Source organism: Betta splendens, chromosome 7 (assembly GCF_900634795.4).
Source record: "Betta splendens chromosome 7, fBetSpl5.4, whole genome shotgun sequence".
Classification (NCBI taxonomy): domain Eukaryota; kingdom Metazoa; phylum Chordata; class Actinopteri; order Anabantiformes; family Osphronemidae; genus Betta; species Betta splendens.
The window spans coordinates 5,344,948-5,364,702 of NC_040887.2; the positions used below are offsets into that span (position 1 = coordinate 5,344,948).

Here is a 19,755-nt window from a genome sequence, read left to right on the forward strand (position 1 = left end):
ATTTATTATAGAAAGAGTCTTCACAATTTAATGTACACATTGTCCAATTGGTAAAGTTTCCCAATATTTCAAGAATTTGTTGTGAAAATTATTTTGTTATTGTAGTTTAAAGAAGGTTTAGGATCATCTAAGAAAGAAAAGTATCATTTAACTTGTAATTTGAAGTAAGTACTATTCTGCAGAGTAAAAATATAAGGAATTGGTTGGTGCATATGCCTAAAATGTCTAAGCATTTATTGAATAGCTAGAGAAAGTTTACATGGTAGTTATAGTCAAAACAGAGCTTGATGTAATCAGTTTGCCTGACTTGAGATGCGATCAGGAGCATGTGATCGCCTCTGAAGATATGTTAATTAACCCTAAAAGGTTCTTAAAAGATAAGAAGTCTTATTGGATTACAAGTTTAGTAGATGAATGGTTCTCCAGTTAATCTCTTTAAAATAAAGGACGCATGTAATGCAAATTGACAATATTATCATTTAAATACAGAGGCTTTATTATCACAGGCAACTTAATGTGTTTCAGCTGCCTTTGATCTAATAAATCTATATGTAGACATATAGACAGGGACAAGTACATTTACTCAGTGGAGTATATGTACTATATTAAACACATGAACGTTCAAAGATCTTAGACAATAATAGGTGACTGTGATGTAACATATTCTTACTATATAAATAACTTTGTCAGTAATTATGGTTAATTTGTTAAAAGTAACTATCAAAGCAAAAACCATCATGTGGATCTATCTTTAAGTGAGTCTCGGTGTATCACAAATCCCCAACAACGCAACATTTTAAAATCTATCTTTATTTGTTTCTTGAAATCTCATATTATCTGCAAAATTTATTCACAGAGCTTTTGAAACTGGAAGAAAATCAGCTTGGACAAATAAGATTTTGTAAGTGAACAGGACACAGAGATGTCCTTGTCCAGTCCAAGTCTACTTCCCGAGTGGACCCCTTTTCTTGATCACATGCTCCATGTCTGTGCGTTCAGATGTGTCCAGTTTGATGTCGTACTTGGCCAAGATCTTCATTATCGGCCGGATTTTCAGCCACCACTGCGTCTTTGGGATGCGATGCCTGCAGCAGACAGAGGATCAGTCACATTCTCCAATGCACTTATCAGTGTAGTCCAGTGTATCACATAAACATTATGCATCTTACTCCAAATCTGTGTCTTCTATTAAGTCAGAAAGAGGCTGGAACATGAGTGCTCTCTTCCTCATGCCCAGCACACAGGCAGAGTCTGGTGTGTTGGCAAATATGCGACCTAAAGGACAAAGGTCATCACATCATTTAGCTATCACACCAGCCACTAACACTGTAATTATTGTTGACAGGGAGAGATCATTTAGGTGAAAGTAGGAATGATGCAATGTTAAAATTAATCTTTTACAGAAAATATTACACTCATGTGGGCTGGGTTTAATTGATAACTTCATAAGGGGAAAGAAGAAGGTACAAGTACAGAACTTGAATAAATGTCTTTAGCTTGTTATTCAGCCAGGAGCATTGGCTGTGGTCAGCGTACCGTGCCTGTAGCACTCCTTCAGTTTCTCAGTAAGCCAGAGAACAGACTTGGCACCCATCTTTGTACCAAAGTTTCTATCGAAAGGCGTCGGAGTTCCACCCTGCGAAGCGCCAGTCACAGACAGGAACGTCAGCAATAACAATGCAATGACAGATAAACAAGACACGCTTTGTGGTTTTAATGTTTGTTCACATGAACGGACCTGCTGCATGTGTCCAAGGACGTTTTTACGACAGTCAAAGATGCCTTTGCCCTCCTCTGAGTACAGGTTGAAGATAAAGTCAGTGGTGTAGTTGGCATTGCAGTTTTCATTCCTAATGCAGAGCAAACACATCATTGCACCGAAAAGAATGAGATCCATAGGCGGTATAATATATTATATTTAACTTTCGTTTGTTTGCAAGGTCCATAAAACCCAAATTTTAAAAGGTCAAATTATTGACACAATATGTAGTTGCTGGGTTTTGCCTTTGCAGGGCAGTGTAACCCAACTCATCCATGAAGAAAACCTACCTGAGGATCAAACCCCTCTTGACCGTCGTCTTCATCTTTTCCACTAGATGCACCACATTCATCTGTATGTCAGACCAGAGCACGTGAAAAAACACTGACTGGAAAAGAACTCATGCACTATCGTATATTTCTGCGACGCATCAACAACGCATCCCTGTTGTTCCGCCTGTATCTCACCTCCAGGTCTCTAATGCTGACTTTTTCTTCAAAGATGTAGGCAGCATCCGCCCCGGCGGCCAGTCCAGCCATGGTGGCCAAGTAGCCGCAGTATCCACCCATAGTCTCAACGATGAAGACGCGACGCTTGGTCCCCGCCGCCGACTGCTTGATTCTGTCGCAGGTCTGAGGGAGAACAGCGATTAATGTCTGTTTGGTCCCTGAGTGTTTAGTACGTGTGTCTCTGCTGCAAGGGCACTGACAGAGGTGATGGTGTTGAGGGCGGTGTCAGCGCCGATGCTGAAGTCAGAGCCGGGGACGTTGTTGGACACGGTGGCAGGGATGACCACCATGGGAATGCACATCTCCTCGTATTTCTCCCTGGCCTGAACCAGATCCAGGCCTCCCATGTAGGCCTGCAGCAGGAAGAGTCAGCGTGGAGGCCTCTGAACCAGCCCCTGGGCTGAAGAGGTCGCTCGTGGCTTACCTCGAATCCACCAACGATCACCAAGGCGTGAATGTTGAACTTGGCAATGTTCAGGCTGATTTCCTCCAAGATTTTAGAAGGCAGAGTTCTTTAGGAAAGAAAGATGCACATAAACCCAACAGGAAGCTTGTATTTGTCTTATGAGAGGCAGTTTTCCTCTGTACCTCTTGGTGCCCAACTCGGAGCCTCCTTTTCCAGTCCAGCCGCTCACCGAGTTCCAGCTGATGGGTTCGATCTGCAGCGACACAGAATGAGCTGCTTCTGGTGTCACATTCACCTCGCTCACACAAATAGGCGGCGGCGCCAGCCACAATGAGCTCATTAAGGATCAGAGCATCACTAGCAGAGCCGCTACATTCAATCAGACAGTCCAGGTGTACCTAATGACACGACAGACCGGAGAGACCAGGGTACCTGCCCTTGAGCCAGGCCATCAAAGCCGTCGTGCACAGCCAGCATGGTGTGGCCTTGGATGATGCCCATCCTGACGGCTGCACGCACCGCGGCGTTCATACCGGCACAGGGAGCCCCCACGTTCATCACGGCCACGTTGATGTTACTCTGGCAGTGAGAGGTTGGTGTAAATGTGCAGCTCAGACGCCACGTCAGAGCTGGCGTTGAACACGAGTCGGGTTCAGTGAACGGGTTCCTCACCTTCACGTCGGGGGGGTTGATGTGAGCCAGCAGCTTGTACGTGTTCCAGTTGTTCTCAAAACTCCTGCACGTTATTAACACAACTGGGTGCTGGTTATTCGGCAACATTTAACATATACATCTCAGTAGCTACTGTGCAGTTTCTCTCCTTTAAGGGTCGTTTTAATGAACACACACACTTACTTCCCCCTGAGCTTGACAGCGTCATCGAACCGGCCCTCAGCCATGGCAGCAGTTACATCCTTGGTCTGTCAAGCAAAGCGTGACGTCAATACACGTTCGCCGTAACATACCAAGAAGGCGCAGGACTGACTGAAACCCGCTGCTTGGCAGTCTGGCTGAGGTGGAGGTGGGGCTGGCTGAGGTGGAGGCATGAAAACGTACCACTTGGACACACTCCATGAGAGGCAGTCTAACGGCCTGGTTCCCCGACAGGCTGACCACGCAGGCAGGAGTCTCCGGAGTGGCCTCCAGCAGCGCCATCACTGCCTCCACACCCATCCTGCTGCCCTGGTCCACACAGGGGAAGATGTTCAGGCGTGTGTGTGTGTGTGTGTGTGTGTCTGTGTGTGTGTGTGTGTGTGTGTGTGTGTGTGTGTGTGTGTGTGTGTGTGTGTGTGTGTGTGTGTGTGTGTGTGTGTGTGTGTGGTGATGTTTACCAGGATTCTGTCGAAGGCTGAGGGCGTGCCGCCTCTCTGCACGTGTCCGAGAACGGTGGTGCGAGTGTCGAAGCCGAGCCTGTCAGTCACCAGCTGGGGACAAAAAGCCCAAAGGTCAGTTTGCCACAGCCTCCGCTGCGGCGGCGTCTTCCACTCGCTGTGGGGGCGGACGAGGCCTTGCCTTTTTGATCTGGTCAGATGTGATGGCTTTGCCGTCTCTGGACATCGCTCCTTCGGCCACGATGATCACGTTCAGACGACATCCTCGGGCCCGTTGCTGAAGCATTAACCGGTTTTAGGAAATTCACCTGTGAAACGGGCGTCAGTAACGAGCGCGTGCGGAGCAACAACATACGTCAGTCAGCCTCCTGCACAAGTGGTTCTCCCAGCCATCGTCTGGTGGCATCTCTGGAATAAACACCCAGTCGGCCCCACAGGCCAGAGCGGTGACCAGGGCCAGGTACCTGTACCGGCAGAACAGTCACCGCTTAAACCATCATACATATAAACATGTGCTGTTTAATAAAGGGAAGGAGGGACGGTACCGACCCACAGTGTCTGCCCATCACTTCTAGAATGAACGTCCTCTGGTGACTGAACACAGAACATTGTGTAGTCGTTAGGAACATGTTATCTATCAGCCTGTTTGCTCTGTGAGGTTCACCCGGCACCGTCTGACCTCTGTGCTGTTGTGGCGATGGCATCCACCACCTCAATGATGCGGTGCAGCGCTGAGTCAGTGCCAATGGTCATGTCGGTGCCACAGAAGTCGTTGTCGATGGAGCCGACCATGCCGACGATATTCAGGTGGGAAGAATTCCTCGCTTCGTCCTCTGTGACCTTACCTGCAGGGACAGGTCGTCACCGCATGCACGCAGCGGGAGGAACGGGAGAGGAGGCGACGGAGCTCCGCCCCTACCGGCTCGGACCAGGTCCACCAGCAGTCCGCTCCACTCCGCCCTGAACTGGTTGGCTCCCGTCAGACTGCCGTCGCCGCCGATCACGCACAGGTTGGTGATGCCCAGCTTCACCAGGTTGCAGGCCGCCTTCAGTCGACCCTCCCTGGCCCGGAAGTCCTTGCAGCGGGCGCTGCCGATGACCGTGCCGCCCTGTAAGAGGCGCGGGCGCCTCAGTCGCCGCGTTCACACCAACTACAGCGCCTGTGCTGCACCCACACTCACCAGCTGGAGCATCATGGACACGCTCTCCCACGTGGCGGGACGAATGTTGTCTCCTCCATCCACCAGGCCCTGGTAACCCTGCAGCCAGAGGTACCAACTGCTCATTAAGGGTGTCTGTCAGCCTACTCCTGCTGCCTGTCCGATCTGTACCTCATGAACAAAGTAGACTTTGGCTCCAGTGTAGAGGCCGACTCTGACTGTGGCTCTGACAGCAGCATTCATACCTGAGGAACAGAAGCCAAACTGCGTTCAACGCAATAACAGTCGTTGTAAGAGTCGAAGTCAGACTCTTTACACCCGACTTAACCTTGGGGCAACATTGGAAACAGATGAGACGAAAATAACCACGGGGAAAGGACACAAGTGGAGGTCATGTGCCTGTATGTCTGGAGAAGCCCCCGCCCCTCTGATATCTACTACACTGGAGGCCGGGAGGCGGGAGGTTGTGTTGTGGTAAGCTGGCATGCTGCAGCTCTTGTTTCAGCAGACAGCAGCTGTGGATGGGGTGCAGAGGCCTTTCTCTCCTCCATACCAGAAAAAGGTCAGTGCCACTAAAATTAGACTCAAAGAAGGGAAATAGGGGAAAGCGTGAGTCGTACAGAATATAGAAGGTAATTGAAACACAATGCGATGTTAAGATTAACAAAAGGAAACTCCAGCTGCATCATTAAGTCTTAAAGCAAGGAATGAAGTAAGCTCTTTTATTTTAATCTCTAACGCTTCATTGGATTTACATCAAACACAATTCCTCGTCAAGGGAAGACATACTTCTTGGTCTCATGATCTCAGAAGATCTACAGCTACACATTCGTCATCGTCTGACAGCCGGCTTTCAGCTGTGGCTTGTGGCATATGGGAAAAATGCGGCTTGCCCTTTCTGTTCTTTGGCTCTTACTTGGGATGTCACGCAGCCCTAACACGATACTCCCCTGGCATCCTAAGATGGAGAGGCCAATGCCTCTACACTGGGTCGAAGCGAGGAAGATGATGCTATTTGTCGAAGACTTCCTTTGTGTTTAAAAAAAACAAGTTGTCATAAAACTGTCGGACTGTGGACTCATCTAGATCCTCACCTTGGGCGTCTCCTCCTGATGTCAGCACAGCGATGGAGCGGCCCACTCCCATCCTCATGGGGTCGATGGCTGGGTGGAGATTCTTGGACATGTTTCCAGAGGAAGAGAATTCGATTGGGGGGGAAAGAAAACGGAGAAAGAACAGAGTGCGGCTGCTCTTCCTTGACTCTCTGCTTCTTGGGGGACGAGCAAGCGAAGGACAGGCTTTAAGCAGTTCCCACAGTAATGCCCCCTCCCACCGACAGCCCCCAGCACAGCTCTACTAAATATACATCAGGCCCAGAGCACCTGCAGCGGACACACACCTCACATGCACCCACGAAATGAAGGAAAGGACTGTGGGTTCCACACGTCCTGCCAAGGGTCATTCGATACGTTGGAGTCTCTGAATTGTTCATCACACAACACACATTTTAGATCGAATAATACAATAAATAAAATAGAATAGAATACAAATAAAGAAAACTGAACTCTGAAGGAAATCTATATTTATTGCAATACTGATAAAATTTCTTTCTTTTGACCTTTTGATAACATTTAGTGTCTTTAAAAAGTTGTCAACATAATTACAGAAAAAAAATACAAATAATTCTTCATTCACCGTATATAGAGTCTATTTTTCAGGAACCATTCACTGAAAGCAACACTACAGTCTTCATGGTTTCCAAATTCTTGCCGTGTTCTGTGAGCTTTTATAAAGGCTGGCAAGTACAGTGTCTGACTAACATCATCAGTTCCAACAACGGAGGTGTCTTCTCCTCAACTGAACCCAATAGTGCTGTAATGATGAATTCATCAATCCTGCAGCATCAAGGCGAGGAAAACAGATCGAAGGAAACTGGAACAAATTTCTGAAAAGGAAATGTTGTTAGACTGAGTCCAGCTTCATCATTTCATCATGTAATATTGGTCAAGAAAGTACATGAGACCAGCTTTGATGGTCCCCATCACTGAGTCACTCACTGTGGACTCTTCAAAGTGCAAAACGGCTGCCAGCGGGTTTCCACAGCGAGGCCGAGGCGGGACGAACCCAGGAGCAGCTGGGGCGGAGGACGAGGTGTATGTGGCCACCTCTTCATCCATGCGGAGCTCCTCCAGAGGAGGAAGCCGCTTACGCAGCAAGGCCACAGGACTATTTTGAAGGATTAGGTCTGGAGGGTTAGAAAGCCCTCGACGTTAATGTCACTGGTGCTTTTAAGGCCTCGGGTGAAGTCCAACATTATGAATTAGTACACATGATGTCGTTACCTCTGTGGAGACTGTGAACAGCAGGTTTCAACGGACAGGTTGGCACGCCTACAGACAGAATCTCCTCAGGCAGCTTGCTGGTTCTCTGCTCTGATGAGTCTGGACCACACTGATCCTGATGGGATGAGCGCTCCTGACTCTCCATACGTGGAACCCTGACCAGCTTTTTGCCCGTTGAGAAAAAAATGACAGACTCTCTTCCCTGTGCTTGGAGAAACGGCTGCCCTCCCACAGCTGGACGCTCCTGCTCCTCCTCATCCGCCTCATCCTTGCTGGTGTTAGCCCTGCTAGTCTCAACATTGTCTTCACAATGGCCTGTAGTCTAAGGAGCGAAGAAACAACAAAATAATAAGCAGAGGTTCAGAAAACATTTATATTACATGACATGAACAGGTTCCAGTATGGCTGGAAGTTTTGATTTCACGTCTTACAGCCGAGTGGTGAGCTGGCAGCTGCTCTGCTTGCGTCTTGGGATCTTTTTCTGTCACATTCGGAGTCTGCTCATCTTCTTGATCATCAAATAACCTCTGGACAACCTCCTAATGAAGAAAGAAAATGCTTTCTATAAAACCTGGGTAAATGACAAGCAGCCTTATGGAAATGCTTTTTCATTTACATTATTAAATAAACTGAACCTGTGGCTCTCACCTCCTGCTTTAGCTGAAGCTCAGGTCTGCAGCTCTTTAACCCGAGCCTTACACATGATGACGGTTGGGTTGACAGATGGTATTTCTGACAACCACATAATTATGAGAAAAAGGGGGAACAAAGAAACAATGTGCCAAGAGGAATCTAAAAATACACATATACTGACCATAGCAGACATTGGCTGATGTCTGGTGTTTGGGACTCTCTGTGGAGTACATTGGGGCAATGGAGTTCCTTTAACAGCTCCAGCTGGGCACAAAGCAGGCTGGTGTCACATCAGGATAAAGGCAAAGTGATGTGGATCCATTAGGTTTTAAAAGATTAGAACAAAAGGAAGCCCACATCTTACCCACAGATCCTGTCATGAGCTCTGCGCGTTTCTTTTTTACCGGCACCCTCTGAGCCTGAAAAACCAGTAAGTAAAACTGAAATTATATTCTAAATGTGGAATGGCAACTCAAAAAAGGCACAAGCAAACTCAAGGTGTCCGTACGGTGTAGACTGAGGTGCCTCTGCCTGACGGACACACAGAGGTTCTGGATGAGGCATCCACAGGTCCTGCAGCCTTCACGCCCTCGTTTAGGAGGATGCTCCGTAGCGCTGCGGCGTCTGGGGTGAACTGCACCGACTTCACTGATGCTGTGACAGAACACAGAACCTAGACTCAGGTAACAAGCCAACTAACAGACACTGAACTGTTTGTTGGGTACTTTGGGTACTTTGACTATTATTTTCTGTATATTTTAGATTAGTCAATACAAGTAAATCCAAACTTAAGGATTCCCTGATATCACTAAATTATAACAACTTGATTAACAGCTGCTCATTAAGGCAGATTGGATATGTGCTTTATTCCAACCTGGGACATGTCGAGCTTTTTGTTGACTCTTCATGACAGACACACGTTGTGGCTGCAGACAAGACAGTAGTCAAAGACAAACATAATTATTAGACTCACTTTCAGAATGCGATTGAGGAAATATAGAAACAACATGAATGACTCAACTGAACCCAACTCACCAAACAGTTGAAGGGTTTCGACTGTGGAGTAGCAGACGCCGTTCCTGTTGCACTTACTCCCTCATTGCATAGGATGCTAAGCAAAGCAGCATGATCCAGTTGGAAGTTTTCCCGTTTGTCTGAAACACAAGAAACTCATGGAATCTGCCGCCCAATAATTACAGGAATAAATACAAGAAGAAATCAATATTAAAGTGTGCTTTATAGGTCAGATTATAAATACTATATAGTCCAGAGAACAACAGAATGCAAATGTCATTATTAAATAAATCCAAACAAATACAAACCTAACTTACCAGTGGATCCTTTTGAATATGGTGTGGTCAGCTGTGAGTTCTGGCTACCATGCGACGACTTTGTTGAACATTTGACTCTGACTGGCTGTATGTTAGTGGAATTCTCTACGCTGACAGACAGATGTGCAGATAAAAGCGAACTAGACAAAGTGGTCAAGGGCTTTGGATGAATCATATTATCGGTGTTGTTTCCATTTGACTTCACAGCCCCTTTAGTTGAGGCTGCAGTGCTGCTTACCACAGGTGGGTGTTTAGAAAGGTTTGTGTTTAGGCTTTGTTTTCTTGGGCTAGCATTACACACATTTTTTTCAAGTTCGACAGCACGAGTGCTAGTGCGTAGATGTGACACATTTGAAGGTTGTTGATTTTCATGGGTCACTTTTGAGCTCCTGGGCTCAGACAGGTTGAAAGGTGCAGGCCTGGTGCATGGCCTTTTCTTCTTAGTTTTCCCCTGCAGTGAAATAAATGCTCCGTTAAAGGACATAAGAATAAAAACAGCATTTAAATCTAGAGGAGATAAGCGATTAACTTACAGCCAGAGGTTTATCCTCCCATCTACAGTGAGACTGACTGAAGTTGGATGGAGTCTGAAGATGAAGGGACTTTGCCAGCACTGGAAGTCGACTTACACCTGGTCGCTGAGGTGCCTTTATCACCATTTTTGAGTTTCCTGGATCTTGATTTTCACTGTCTTGGTTAGGAAGGTCAGGTGCAGGCTGGAGTCTGAACGCCTTTGGCTCTGTTGTCATTTTGTTGTGTTCATTTTTCATTCTGAAAGAGATGATGAAAGTCATTTGCAGAATTATACATTCAATTTAAGACGTACTCATAAGCAAAGCGAGAAACATTGAAAATCTTTCTAGAAGTATAAAAAGACTAACCTCGATAAATCACTTTGGAATTTATTATTACTTTGGTTACGAAGAACTGAAGAGGAGTCCATACTGATGAAGAGGAGGAAGTGGATGATGTAGGAAAAAAACAAATCTGCAGAAAAAATAAAGTTTAGCAAACATGTAGAATATACAGGCTAACGGAAAAATGTGAGTGGGAAATAAACAATAACTCCGTGTGCAATAGCAGAAATATAAATATTATCACTTGTTTCAAAAACAGGAAGCCACAAAAGAACCTAAATGACAATTAAATAAATACTGTTATTGATATGTATACAAGCCAATATCTGATGCAGTAAGTAACTAGAATACAAGAATACTTAGCTAAGCACAAGAGTCTGACTTTAAAGTCCGATCGCTTTAGCACATGCTACACTAGCATAAAGCCGTTTAATAAATACGTTACATACTTATGTATGAAGAGCCACTGCAACAACTCCAGTAGCTATCTTCTGACCCAACTGGCCGGAAATGTTTTTATTTTCCAGTCGTTTTGTGCAGGTTTAAAGATCCCTTGTTAGGTCTTTTCACACTGAGCTGGGCCGTCAACTTCCTGAACTCGTAGCAGTTTGTAAAAAGCGCCCCCTGCCATTGGTGGCAGGACTTAGCCGTAACCACCAATGGCTGGGCTTAAACCGGTCGTGACGTCATCACCGTCCAATGACAAACAGACTTTGATAAACAGCTCCATGGTAACGACGCGAAGTTCTTCACCACGTCATTTCTTTGCCACGGCCTTCCCCTCAATAGTATAGAAAAGAATAAAGGATTACGTTTATTTACGGTGGTAAAAATAAAATGCGAGGTTGTGATCTTGAAGCGTGGTCTCATTCTTGCGTACATGCTGCTGAGCTCTGTACAAAAGCGTTCTTTTATAATTAGTTATTAGAATTATATATATTAGATCAATCTCAGACTCTTATCGTCCCCATTAATAAGTACATAAGCCACACTAATACTAGGACTTAAATTATTTACATTTACACGCAAACTGCTTTAGGCTCATTTTGCATTGTGCTGCTTTGTTTTGTTACTTTGCATATTGACAGTTTACACACAAACTGTATAATCAGAACCTAGAGTACAATAGGTCTATTGTCTATTTTTCTTACATGATCCCTAATTGTTTGGTCCACCCCAGATATTTTGCAGCTTTAGTTCTGTATAGCTTTGTATGAATGGCAGCCCTCCAGTCCATGATGCATAGTATACAATAGCACAAACAGCTCCCCACCCCTGGAAGGCAGAGTGAAGCTATGACCCTCCCTCTCCCCTCTGACAGTGGCGTGGACATCCTGCAGGTGTCAGTGCAGCGGACTGGTAAAGCCCCGCGTTCGCCTGACAGCAGCAGCACAGCGTGGGTGTCTGCTGTCACCCAAGGGCCCCGTGTCAAGAGCAGAGGGAAGAAGAAGCGCCGTAGAGGAGGAAACCGACGAAAGCAGACATGGACCTGCGGTCGGAGCTGCTCAAGTCCATCTGGTACGGCTTCACCGCCCTGGACGTGGAGAAGAGCGGCAAAGTGTCCAAGTCTCAGCTGAAGGTGAGCACACAGTTCTGTGTGGATCGTGGCACCTTTTGCTTTGTAGGATCACTCGTCTTTAATTCTGCTGCCTCATTTCCTCCTTCACTTGATATTCCATCACGTGGGCTCACTCCGAGCAACATGAGGTGAAAATATTTGAAGTATTCAGCAGACTAAACGCCGCATGTGTTTGTTATTTAGTCTGTGTTACAATAGATTCTGTGTCACAGGAAATATGGGTGTACGTGACCTGATAGCAATAACCATCATCTATATTTCCTCTGTGAAACTGTTTTTTTTAACTATAACAAGGAACAAATCTGTTCCCTGTGTTTTAAGCAAAACGCGTTCTTTGCTGAAAAAGGGGCACAATATGCACCTCTGTCTGGCAAGAGCTCTGGAGGAACAGTTTGCTCTCAGTCCATATATGAATGGGAGCTCTCAGCTCCAAGCTGTGCTTACACTGGACCTCCATGTACCAACTTGTAGTGCAAAGGGTCCTCTGGCACTGGACCTGCCCAGAAAACAGCCTGTTGAATAGAGTATGTTCACAACATGAGCCCGTGTAAGTCAAAGGAACATTGTCACACTGAGAGCGAGGGCAAAATGGAAACATGTTGGTGATTGTTGTCTCTCGCTCCACGGCTTCAATGAAGCCAGTGTATTTGCGTTGATCTCATCATTATGTCACTTGGCCGTGGATTGGACTCGGTTTCCAGCCACCTCCACGTTCCTGTGATGTGCTGCCCACCACTCAGCCTCATGACTCGGCTTATCCCCCTCACGCATGCAGGCTGTGTACAGCGCCCAGCGCCAGGCAGTTTGCATGCTGTGACAGATGTTGTAGTGCACGGGAGACTAGAGACAGGATGTGGTTATGGCTCAATGTGCATCAGAAATGTCAAGACGTTGTGCACTGAAGTTAAGGAGCTTCATTAGTTTATTAGAGAAACAGAAACCTTGTTCAGCTGAATAAAATCCTCTGGCATACTAGCGTTCACATACTTTGCATGAGTTCCTCAGAAACTTTTACCAGCTTATCACACCGACCTGTAAGCAAGGTTTCTTCTAAAATAGGACACAGTAGTAATTTTAAACTTTAATTCACAGAACAAGCTTTGTTACTCACATTACTCTGCTTCCCTCATTCTAAAGAAAACAAACACAGACGCAAAGGCAACATACAATATGTAGCTTTGTGTACAGGTTTCATACCAATGCTATGCGTCTCATTTGGTGTATATATGTATAGATATGTAGGCTCCACAGATTAATAAACCCTCGCTAATTCTACTACTTTTACTGTGATTTTTCAGGTATTATCTCACAACCTGTGCACAGTCCTGTCCATCCCACATGACCCAGTCGCTCTGGAGGAGCACTTCAGGGACGATGACGACGGCCCAGTGTCCAGTCAGGGTTATATGCCTTATCTCAACAAATACATCCTGGATAAGGTCATACAAACACTGCTGCTATATGTTCGTTTTGCGTAAAACATTGAAGTCAAAGCCGCTGAGTCCATTTTTTAAACGTCTGCCTTTTGTTGTTGCAGGTTGTTGAAGGTTCGTTCACTAAAGAAAATGTAGACGAGCTTTGCTGGACTCTTACCGCGAAGAAGAACTACCAGCCGGACAGGCTCAGCACCACTGTTCTGCCGGAGAAGGATGCTTTCCGCCTTTGGTGCCTTTTTAATTTTCTGTCTGAGGACAAATATCCTTTGGTGATGGTACCTGACGAGGTACGACTACTTTTATGGTTCTGCAAACTCACCACTTTACTAAAAACATTCAGAAACATCTATTTTTATAGTAGATTGTGTCATAACACTGTTGTTGACAAAGATGTCGCTGATGTCAGAATTACTTGTGGCTGGTTCTATTCACATTTAGCCACACTTATATTTCAGGTTCCAGCGCTCTGCTCAGTATGATTGTAGCACAGTTATCATTGCTCTTTGACCTAAAAATGATGTTGGATGTTTTAGCATCGCTAAGCGAAGCCCGGCTCAGGGCTTCTTCCTTGCCATCATGGAACACGGTGCTCTTTTCGTGCACGCTTGTGGGTTTACTTCTCACTTGCAAACCCTCGTTTTGGTTTCCTGTCAAGTGTTTTTCTCAGCCGCCGCCAAAAGAAAGACCTATATTTCGAGGGGCAACATGATCTTTTTTTCAATCGGCGCTGCGTTTAAATAAACGCTATCCAGTTGTATTTGTGGACTGGCTTCACACGTTGACCTGTGTACAAATTAATCTGTGTACTACAACGTTGGAAGTCAGAGAAAGCGAGAGGCTGCAAAAAGTGCAGTCAACCAACAGACCTTTTATTTTGAAAATCCAAAGCTGTTGTGAAGCTAAAAACAAACAAACAAAGAACATAAAACATGTAAATTACTTTTTTTAAAAAATTAATAAATTAATGAAATGATTCAACTGTTTCTTACTCTTAAGACGTTTGGTGTTTCCTCCTTTTTTCAGGTGGAATACCTGATAAAGAAAATTTGCATGGCCATGAGCATGGAGTGTGTGGATCTGGAGGACTTCTTCGCCCAAGACTCGGTGCAACAAAGTGGCATTACTGTTTGGGTTTTTCTGGAGATGATGAACTCGGGGAGGATAACCAGAGGAATGGATAAGAGCATAGCCACCATGGCGATAGAGGAAGTGTACAGGGAGATCGTTGGCGATGTGCTCAAAGAGGTGGGAGACGCAGCCGACACCAGCCTGGGCTCTGGTTCCCAGCATGCTCTTTGACTCGCTGACCGTGTCTGTGTGTTGGTCCGGGTGCGTGCAGGGGTATCTGTGGAAGAAAGGCCAGCTGAGGAGGAACTGGAAGGAGCGCTGGTTCACTCTGAGGCCGAGCAACTTGTCCTACTACACCGGGGAGGACCGCAAGGACTGCCAGGGAAACATAGCTCTGGATGGGAACTGCTGCGTGGAGGTGAGCAAGCAAAGCCATAAGCATCTAAAAATTAGTCATTTCTTTATAGTTTATTATTAAATAAATTACACGCTCTGAACACCAACTTTAAGAAGCGGTTCACAACCTGGGGGTGGGGATTCACCCAAGGATGATGCTGAAGGTCTAACAAGATGGTTAACAGCATTTTATGTTTTCAACCACTATGACCTTTGTTTATTCTTGTAAATTGCTGGGGAATATTATGTGGTCAGGGACATCACATTAAACAACACCTGTAGGTGTTTGCCACCAGTAACAAACACTAGAAAGAACTGAATGTGGGAGAAACAGCTTTAACTCTACTGCATTGTTCCAAATATTTTTTAGATAAATTCACAAAAAGTGCATGAATTTCCTTACTGTCACTACAATGAATAAATGAAACTGTTCCAAACGATTTAAACCTCACAAAATTAGTTCTTAAATACACATTATTAATAATATTCAGATGACACACAGCCGTTGGAAGCCGCCAGGTTTTTAAAAACTGGTTCTTTGAAACTGAGGGTATATTTTCAAATGCGCTATCAGATTTTACATTTCCTCTGTGTCTCGCAGATGTTATAGAACAGAGATTAACCGTCCAACGTTGCACAGGAACCGACTCCGAACGATGTCACAGTGCAGCTGCAACAGAGCTCTCTATTGCTTGATTTCACTAAGATGAAGCAGTAATCTGTATTATCTTATGTCACATTTCTTACAAGGAAACTTTTGACCCGGCCCCTGGAGGAGCCGTGGACATGTATTTGTGTCTTAGTCCAGTACCAAACACCTTTAATAACCTCACTCACGCATCTTCTACCACTTGGTCCTCGCAAGGGATGCTGGAATCCATCCCGGCTGTCAATCAGGCCACAGTCAGGGTTCACCCTGGACAGGTCATCAGTCCATCACGGGGCCACATATAGAGTCAGGCAAACCAACCACTCTCAATCAAGATAATCAGACATTAAAAGAAAGAAAAAAATCAACCATCAGACCCAGAACTATATGTGTCGAATGATTCTGATGAGTTTGAAGCAGTTTTGTGATAAACTCATGGTTGTTATTTGAACAGGTGCTGCCAGACCGAGACGGGAAAAGGTGCATGTTTTGTCTAAAAACCCTTTCCAAGACATATGAGATGAGTGCCTCAGACACCAAACAGAGACAGGAGTGGACCACAGGTGAGTGGAGATCCACTCTGATCAGTCACAGGTCCCATTCTTTCACTAAAATCCAACGCGATCTTCTCCACAGCCATTCAAACAGCCATCAGGCTGCACGTGGAGGGGAAAACATCTCTTCACAAAGACCTGAAGCTGAAGCGACGAGAGCAGCGCGAGCAGCGGGAGAAGAGGCGACAGGCCAAAGAGGAGGAGCTTCAGAGGCTGCGGGCGCTGCAGGAGGAGCGCGAGCGCAAGCTGGCGGAGCTGGAGCTCCTGAAGGAGGCGCAGAAGCAGGCGCAGGTGCTCCTGGAGCAGGACGAGCAGAGGAGGCGCCAGCAGCACGAGCAGCTCCAGCGGACGCTGGAGATCCAGCTCCGAGAGGCCGAGGAGGTGAGCGCTGGGAAGTGAAGTGTTGCGTGTCATGTCAGGAGTAGGAGAGCGTTTGGATCATTGATGCCGCTGTTTTGTGCCGAAGGCCCGGGTCAGCATGCAAGCAGAAATGGCCCTGAAGGAGGAGGAGGCAGAGAGGCAGCGGAAGCGGATCCAGGAGCTGGAGGAGATGCAGAAGCGCCTGGAGGAGGCGCTGCAGCTGGAGATCAAAGCCCGGCTGGACGAGGAGGCCTTCCGCTACGCTCAAGCAGGGTAGAGAGCCTCCACTCACCGCGCAGCGTCACGTCAGCGGCCTCGTGCTGAGGCTGCACGGAAGCGAGGAGGCGGCACGCGAGGTTCAACTGCTACGCTGGGGTTGCGTTATGTTCCTGAGGAAGTTGAGCTGAGCAGAGGAACTTATACAAACTTCTCACTCAGACTTGTTGTGTTACTGTCTGGGTGTTTTTGAATTGAAATGTAACTGTACAACGTCCCACCAACATCCATGAATCTCAAATGCACTTCTATGAATATCCTGAACACTTTAGTGTCAGTTATACAGTAAATGCTGCACTACAGATAATATGAACATTTGATGCTGCTTGTTTCAGGTTATTGGCTGAGGAGGAGGAGAAAATGAAGGCTCTGATGGCCCTGCAGGAGGAACAGGAGGAGTACATCCTGAAGACCCAACGAGAGAAACAGGAGCTCAAACAGGAAATGGAGGCCAAGTCCCGGGACCTGGAGGAGGCGCAGAGGCAGCTGGAGGAGGTGCGCGCTAACCGGCACCGGGTGGACCAGGATGTCGTGGTGAGAACCGAAACACAGAATCATCACTGCTTTCATCATCTTTAAAGCCACAAATGTGCAAATGTTGGATGCTTTAGGTTTGTTATGTCTGGAAGAATTTGGAATAGAATTTTCATTTGATTCATTACAGGAGCTTATTTAGATTTTGTTCACCAGATGAGCAACAGTGAGATTTTAAATCCTATTTACATGACAGGACAACACAGTGTGCAGCTTAGCAAAGACATTAAGTAAATAAAAGAGAGCTTTTGTGTCCTGCCCTTGAAAACAGTTCTGTGCGTGTGCATTGTGCAAGAAAACTTTTAATTTCAAAAGACTGACATATGAATGAGACACAAATCCCTAAAAAGTCATAAATATTGGAGGTGACAGATGTTCATGTATAAATTAAAGAGGTGTTTGATTATGAAGCAGCAGGTATTTTAAATTTTTAATTTCATTCATTTGTTTGAATGATAAGCTCTTTGTTCCTGACAGGCTGCACAGAGGAAACTTCGCCAAGCAAGCACCAACGTCAAACACTGGAACGTCCAGATGAACAGACTGATGCGACCGATCGGACCCGGTGGTGAGTGTGGAAGTCGTGCAATCCTACTACAAACATGAAACAGTACCGCAGGACCGTGTAAAAGGCTGTACTTCATTTGAATGATTTCCTCAGCTTGTACTAGAGTACAGTAAATTTTAGAGTAACCATTTTAACACTGGTTCAAGTAAAGGTTATTGTGACATGATTTTCTTAGAAGAGACTGAATATTCTGCAGCTGGTCTCTTCCCTCTAAAGAGAAAAAGGATGTAGATGGTTATATTCAACGTCACGTTCTATATTTCTACTTCCTGAAATAAGGTTTTTCTTTTTTTGACCAGTAGATTTCTTCTTTACGTAGTTCAGCATCTTCCTTTTCAAACCGTTTATGTTTCATACGTTCACCTGAATAGTCCATTGTCCTTGTTTTTAGAGAAGAGACCGTCGCTGGGAAGCGGCTTCGGATCATTCCAGATTCCGATGCAGAGAGATCCTGGACTGCATCTGAGGAGGAGGTCCGGGTCGGAGCATCAGGACGAGGAGAGCAAGGAAAACGTGGACAACCGAGCTGGGTGCGACTTGGAGAAGCGCCGCTCCCAAGCCTCCAACGGCGACATGGACATCCCCTAGAGATGCCAATCAGAGAAACTGCTCAGCTCAAAAGACGACTGCCCACTGTTCGAGTACACATTAAGCTCAATTCACAGAACTAAATCCTAACTTATTGACCTCGTTTTGCAGAATGCAACTGCAATTTAATGAGAAGTGTTCACTGCTCATCTAATGCATCCTGTGAGATCTGCTCTGGAAATAAATGTTGAAAATGAACTGGGAGCCATGTGCTGAAACTACAAGCTTGGTTGTGATGAGTTTGTGGTGCTGCCTACACACCTGAAAGAACCACTTTTGTTTAGCTTTGTAATATATGGAGATAATTTTTGAATTCTATACATGTATGTTGGAGGAGTGGCTTGACTTGACTTATTGATGTGAAACGCTGGTTCAGTATTAGAGTTTACCGCAATTTCATTCTAATTGTAACACTCCTGATAAACAGGAAAGAGAGAAAGAGAGCGAGACAGAGAGGGAGAGAGAGAGGCGGCATCATTCAACTTCCTGTTTCCACTGTCATGTAACTTTGTTGTAAATAAAAGCCTGGATTAATACAATAAACTGATTTCTGCCTTTGCCTGTCGGCTTCAGATTTGGTGCAACATGCAGTTTAAGCAGAGTAGGAGTTTTAATCAAATCTAAACTGATTTAGTACAGAGCAATTAGCTGAAATAAATATTTGAACAAGCAAAAAAGGAGCATGATGCATTTAAAAAAGCCCACAGTAGAGGATGAAAGCCACATCGCTGAGTTGGCAAACGCTGCGGCTGCTTTAGTTTGAATTTGAGTCTGCCCCATTCGCTGAAATGCGTCATCACTGACTAATGTGACGAGCTTCACTGATGGAGCCTTTGGCTCGTATGAGTGAACAGAGACATCCCCTGACAAAAAGCACAAACTGCAGCTGGTGTAATTGATGTTCATTCAGAAATCTTGTCCCCATGCTCTGTTTATCACTCACATATATTTTATTGTATAATAATACTTTTACCTTATTAATACAATCCTCCTCAGACACTAGTGTTTTGTTTCACAGCATGTTAAACTGTCACTAAGACTTTTTCTTTCTTTTTGAACAAAAGTTGGAATTAAAATAGCCACGGTAGCTTCAAACAAATACCGCAGTCTCTGTGTCACCCGACTTCCCCACCCCCTGCTGCTCCTGGGTTCAATACCCCTCTAGTATATATATACACTACCTGCCCTCTGTTGTCTGCTGCCAGATAGTCTTTGTGCACTTGCAGTCATTGCACTCCTGCAGGTTCTCCTGATCCCGACCAGCCTGCACCAGTTTCCTTCCCAGTCTAACAACCAGGCTGTTACGGAACCAGCTAGACTATTATTTAAATGACTTAGTCAAGTAGCTGTGGTATCGCACTAGTATTGAGATACAAAAATGCAGTAGCATTTCCCTATTTATTTGAATGACACTTTTAC

The 19,755-nt window shown here is 45.5% G+C and overlaps 3 protein-coding genes across 4 annotated transcripts; 1 reads left to right on the plus strand and 2 right to left on the minus strand.

Annotated features, from left to right (window-relative positions):
* Window positions 1-791: 791 nt before the first annotated feature.
* On the minus strand, window positions 792-6,452 carry LOC114859360 (ATP-dependent 6-phosphofructokinase, muscle type-like). Its single transcript, XM_029157441.3, has 22 exons — window positions 6,260-6,452; window positions 5,337-5,410; window positions 5,187-5,264; window positions 4,925-5,114; window positions 4,685-4,850; window positions 4,555-4,599; window positions 4,361-4,469; window positions 4,187-4,282; window positions 4,006-4,098; window positions 3,731-3,856; window positions 3,530-3,594; window positions 3,347-3,410; window positions 3,107-3,253; window positions 2,857-2,927; window positions 2,693-2,780; window positions 2,469-2,621; window positions 2,227-2,391; window positions 2,050-2,111; window positions 1,739-1,850; window positions 1,537-1,636; window positions 1,170-1,275; window positions 792-1,085 (listed from the first exon to the last, which is right to left on the minus strand). Exons 1-22 carry the CDS (start codon window positions 6,348-6,350, stop codon window positions 944-946), a joined length of 2,343 nt encoding a protein of 780 aa, XP_029013274.1. The 5' UTR covers window positions 6,351-6,452; the 3' UTR covers window positions 792-943.
* Window positions 6,453-6,730: 278 nt separating this feature from the next.
* On the minus strand, window positions 6,731-10,947 carry troap (trophinin associated protein). 2 transcript variants are annotated; one of them, XM_029157569.3, is made up of 14 exons: window positions 10,778-10,947; window positions 10,353-10,458; window positions 10,005-10,242; window positions 9,472-9,922; window positions 9,176-9,294; window positions 9,015-9,066; window positions 8,649-8,794; window positions 8,505-8,559; window positions 8,322-8,404; window positions 8,156-8,239; window positions 7,939-8,046; window positions 7,508-7,829; window positions 7,223-7,410; window positions 6,731-7,110 (listed from the first exon to the last, which is right to left on the minus strand). In XM_029157569.3, the coding sequence occupies exons 2-14, from the start codon at window positions 10,412-10,414 to the stop codon at window positions 7,069-7,071; spliced, it is 1,950 nt and encodes a 649-aa protein (XP_029013402.1). In that variant the 5' UTR covers window positions 10,415-10,458; window positions 10,778-10,947; the 3' UTR covers window positions 6,731-7,068. The 2 variants fall into 2 exon arrangements, with proteins under 2 accessions (XP_029013402.1, XP_055366269.1); XM_055510294.1 differs by having other exon boundaries at window positions 8,322-8,400; window positions 8,504-8,559; window positions 10,778-10,946.
* A 737-nt stretch (window positions 10,948-11,684) lies between these two features.
* LOC114858593 (differentially expressed in FDCP 6 homolog) lies at window positions 11,685-18,895 on the plus strand. The gene is made up of 11 exons (XM_029156007.3): window positions 11,685-11,907; window positions 13,206-13,346; window positions 13,445-13,630; window positions 14,367-14,588; window positions 14,683-14,829; window positions 15,911-16,019; window positions 16,093-16,391; window positions 16,477-16,643; window positions 16,982-17,180; window positions 17,658-17,748; window positions 18,140-18,895. Exons 1-11 carry the CDS (start codon window positions 11,812-11,814, stop codon window positions 18,334-18,336), a joined length of 1,854 nt encoding a protein of 617 aa, XP_029011840.1. The 5' UTR covers window positions 11,685-11,811; the 3' UTR covers window positions 18,337-18,895.
* The last annotated feature ends 860 nt before the right edge of the window (window positions 18,896-19,755 follow it).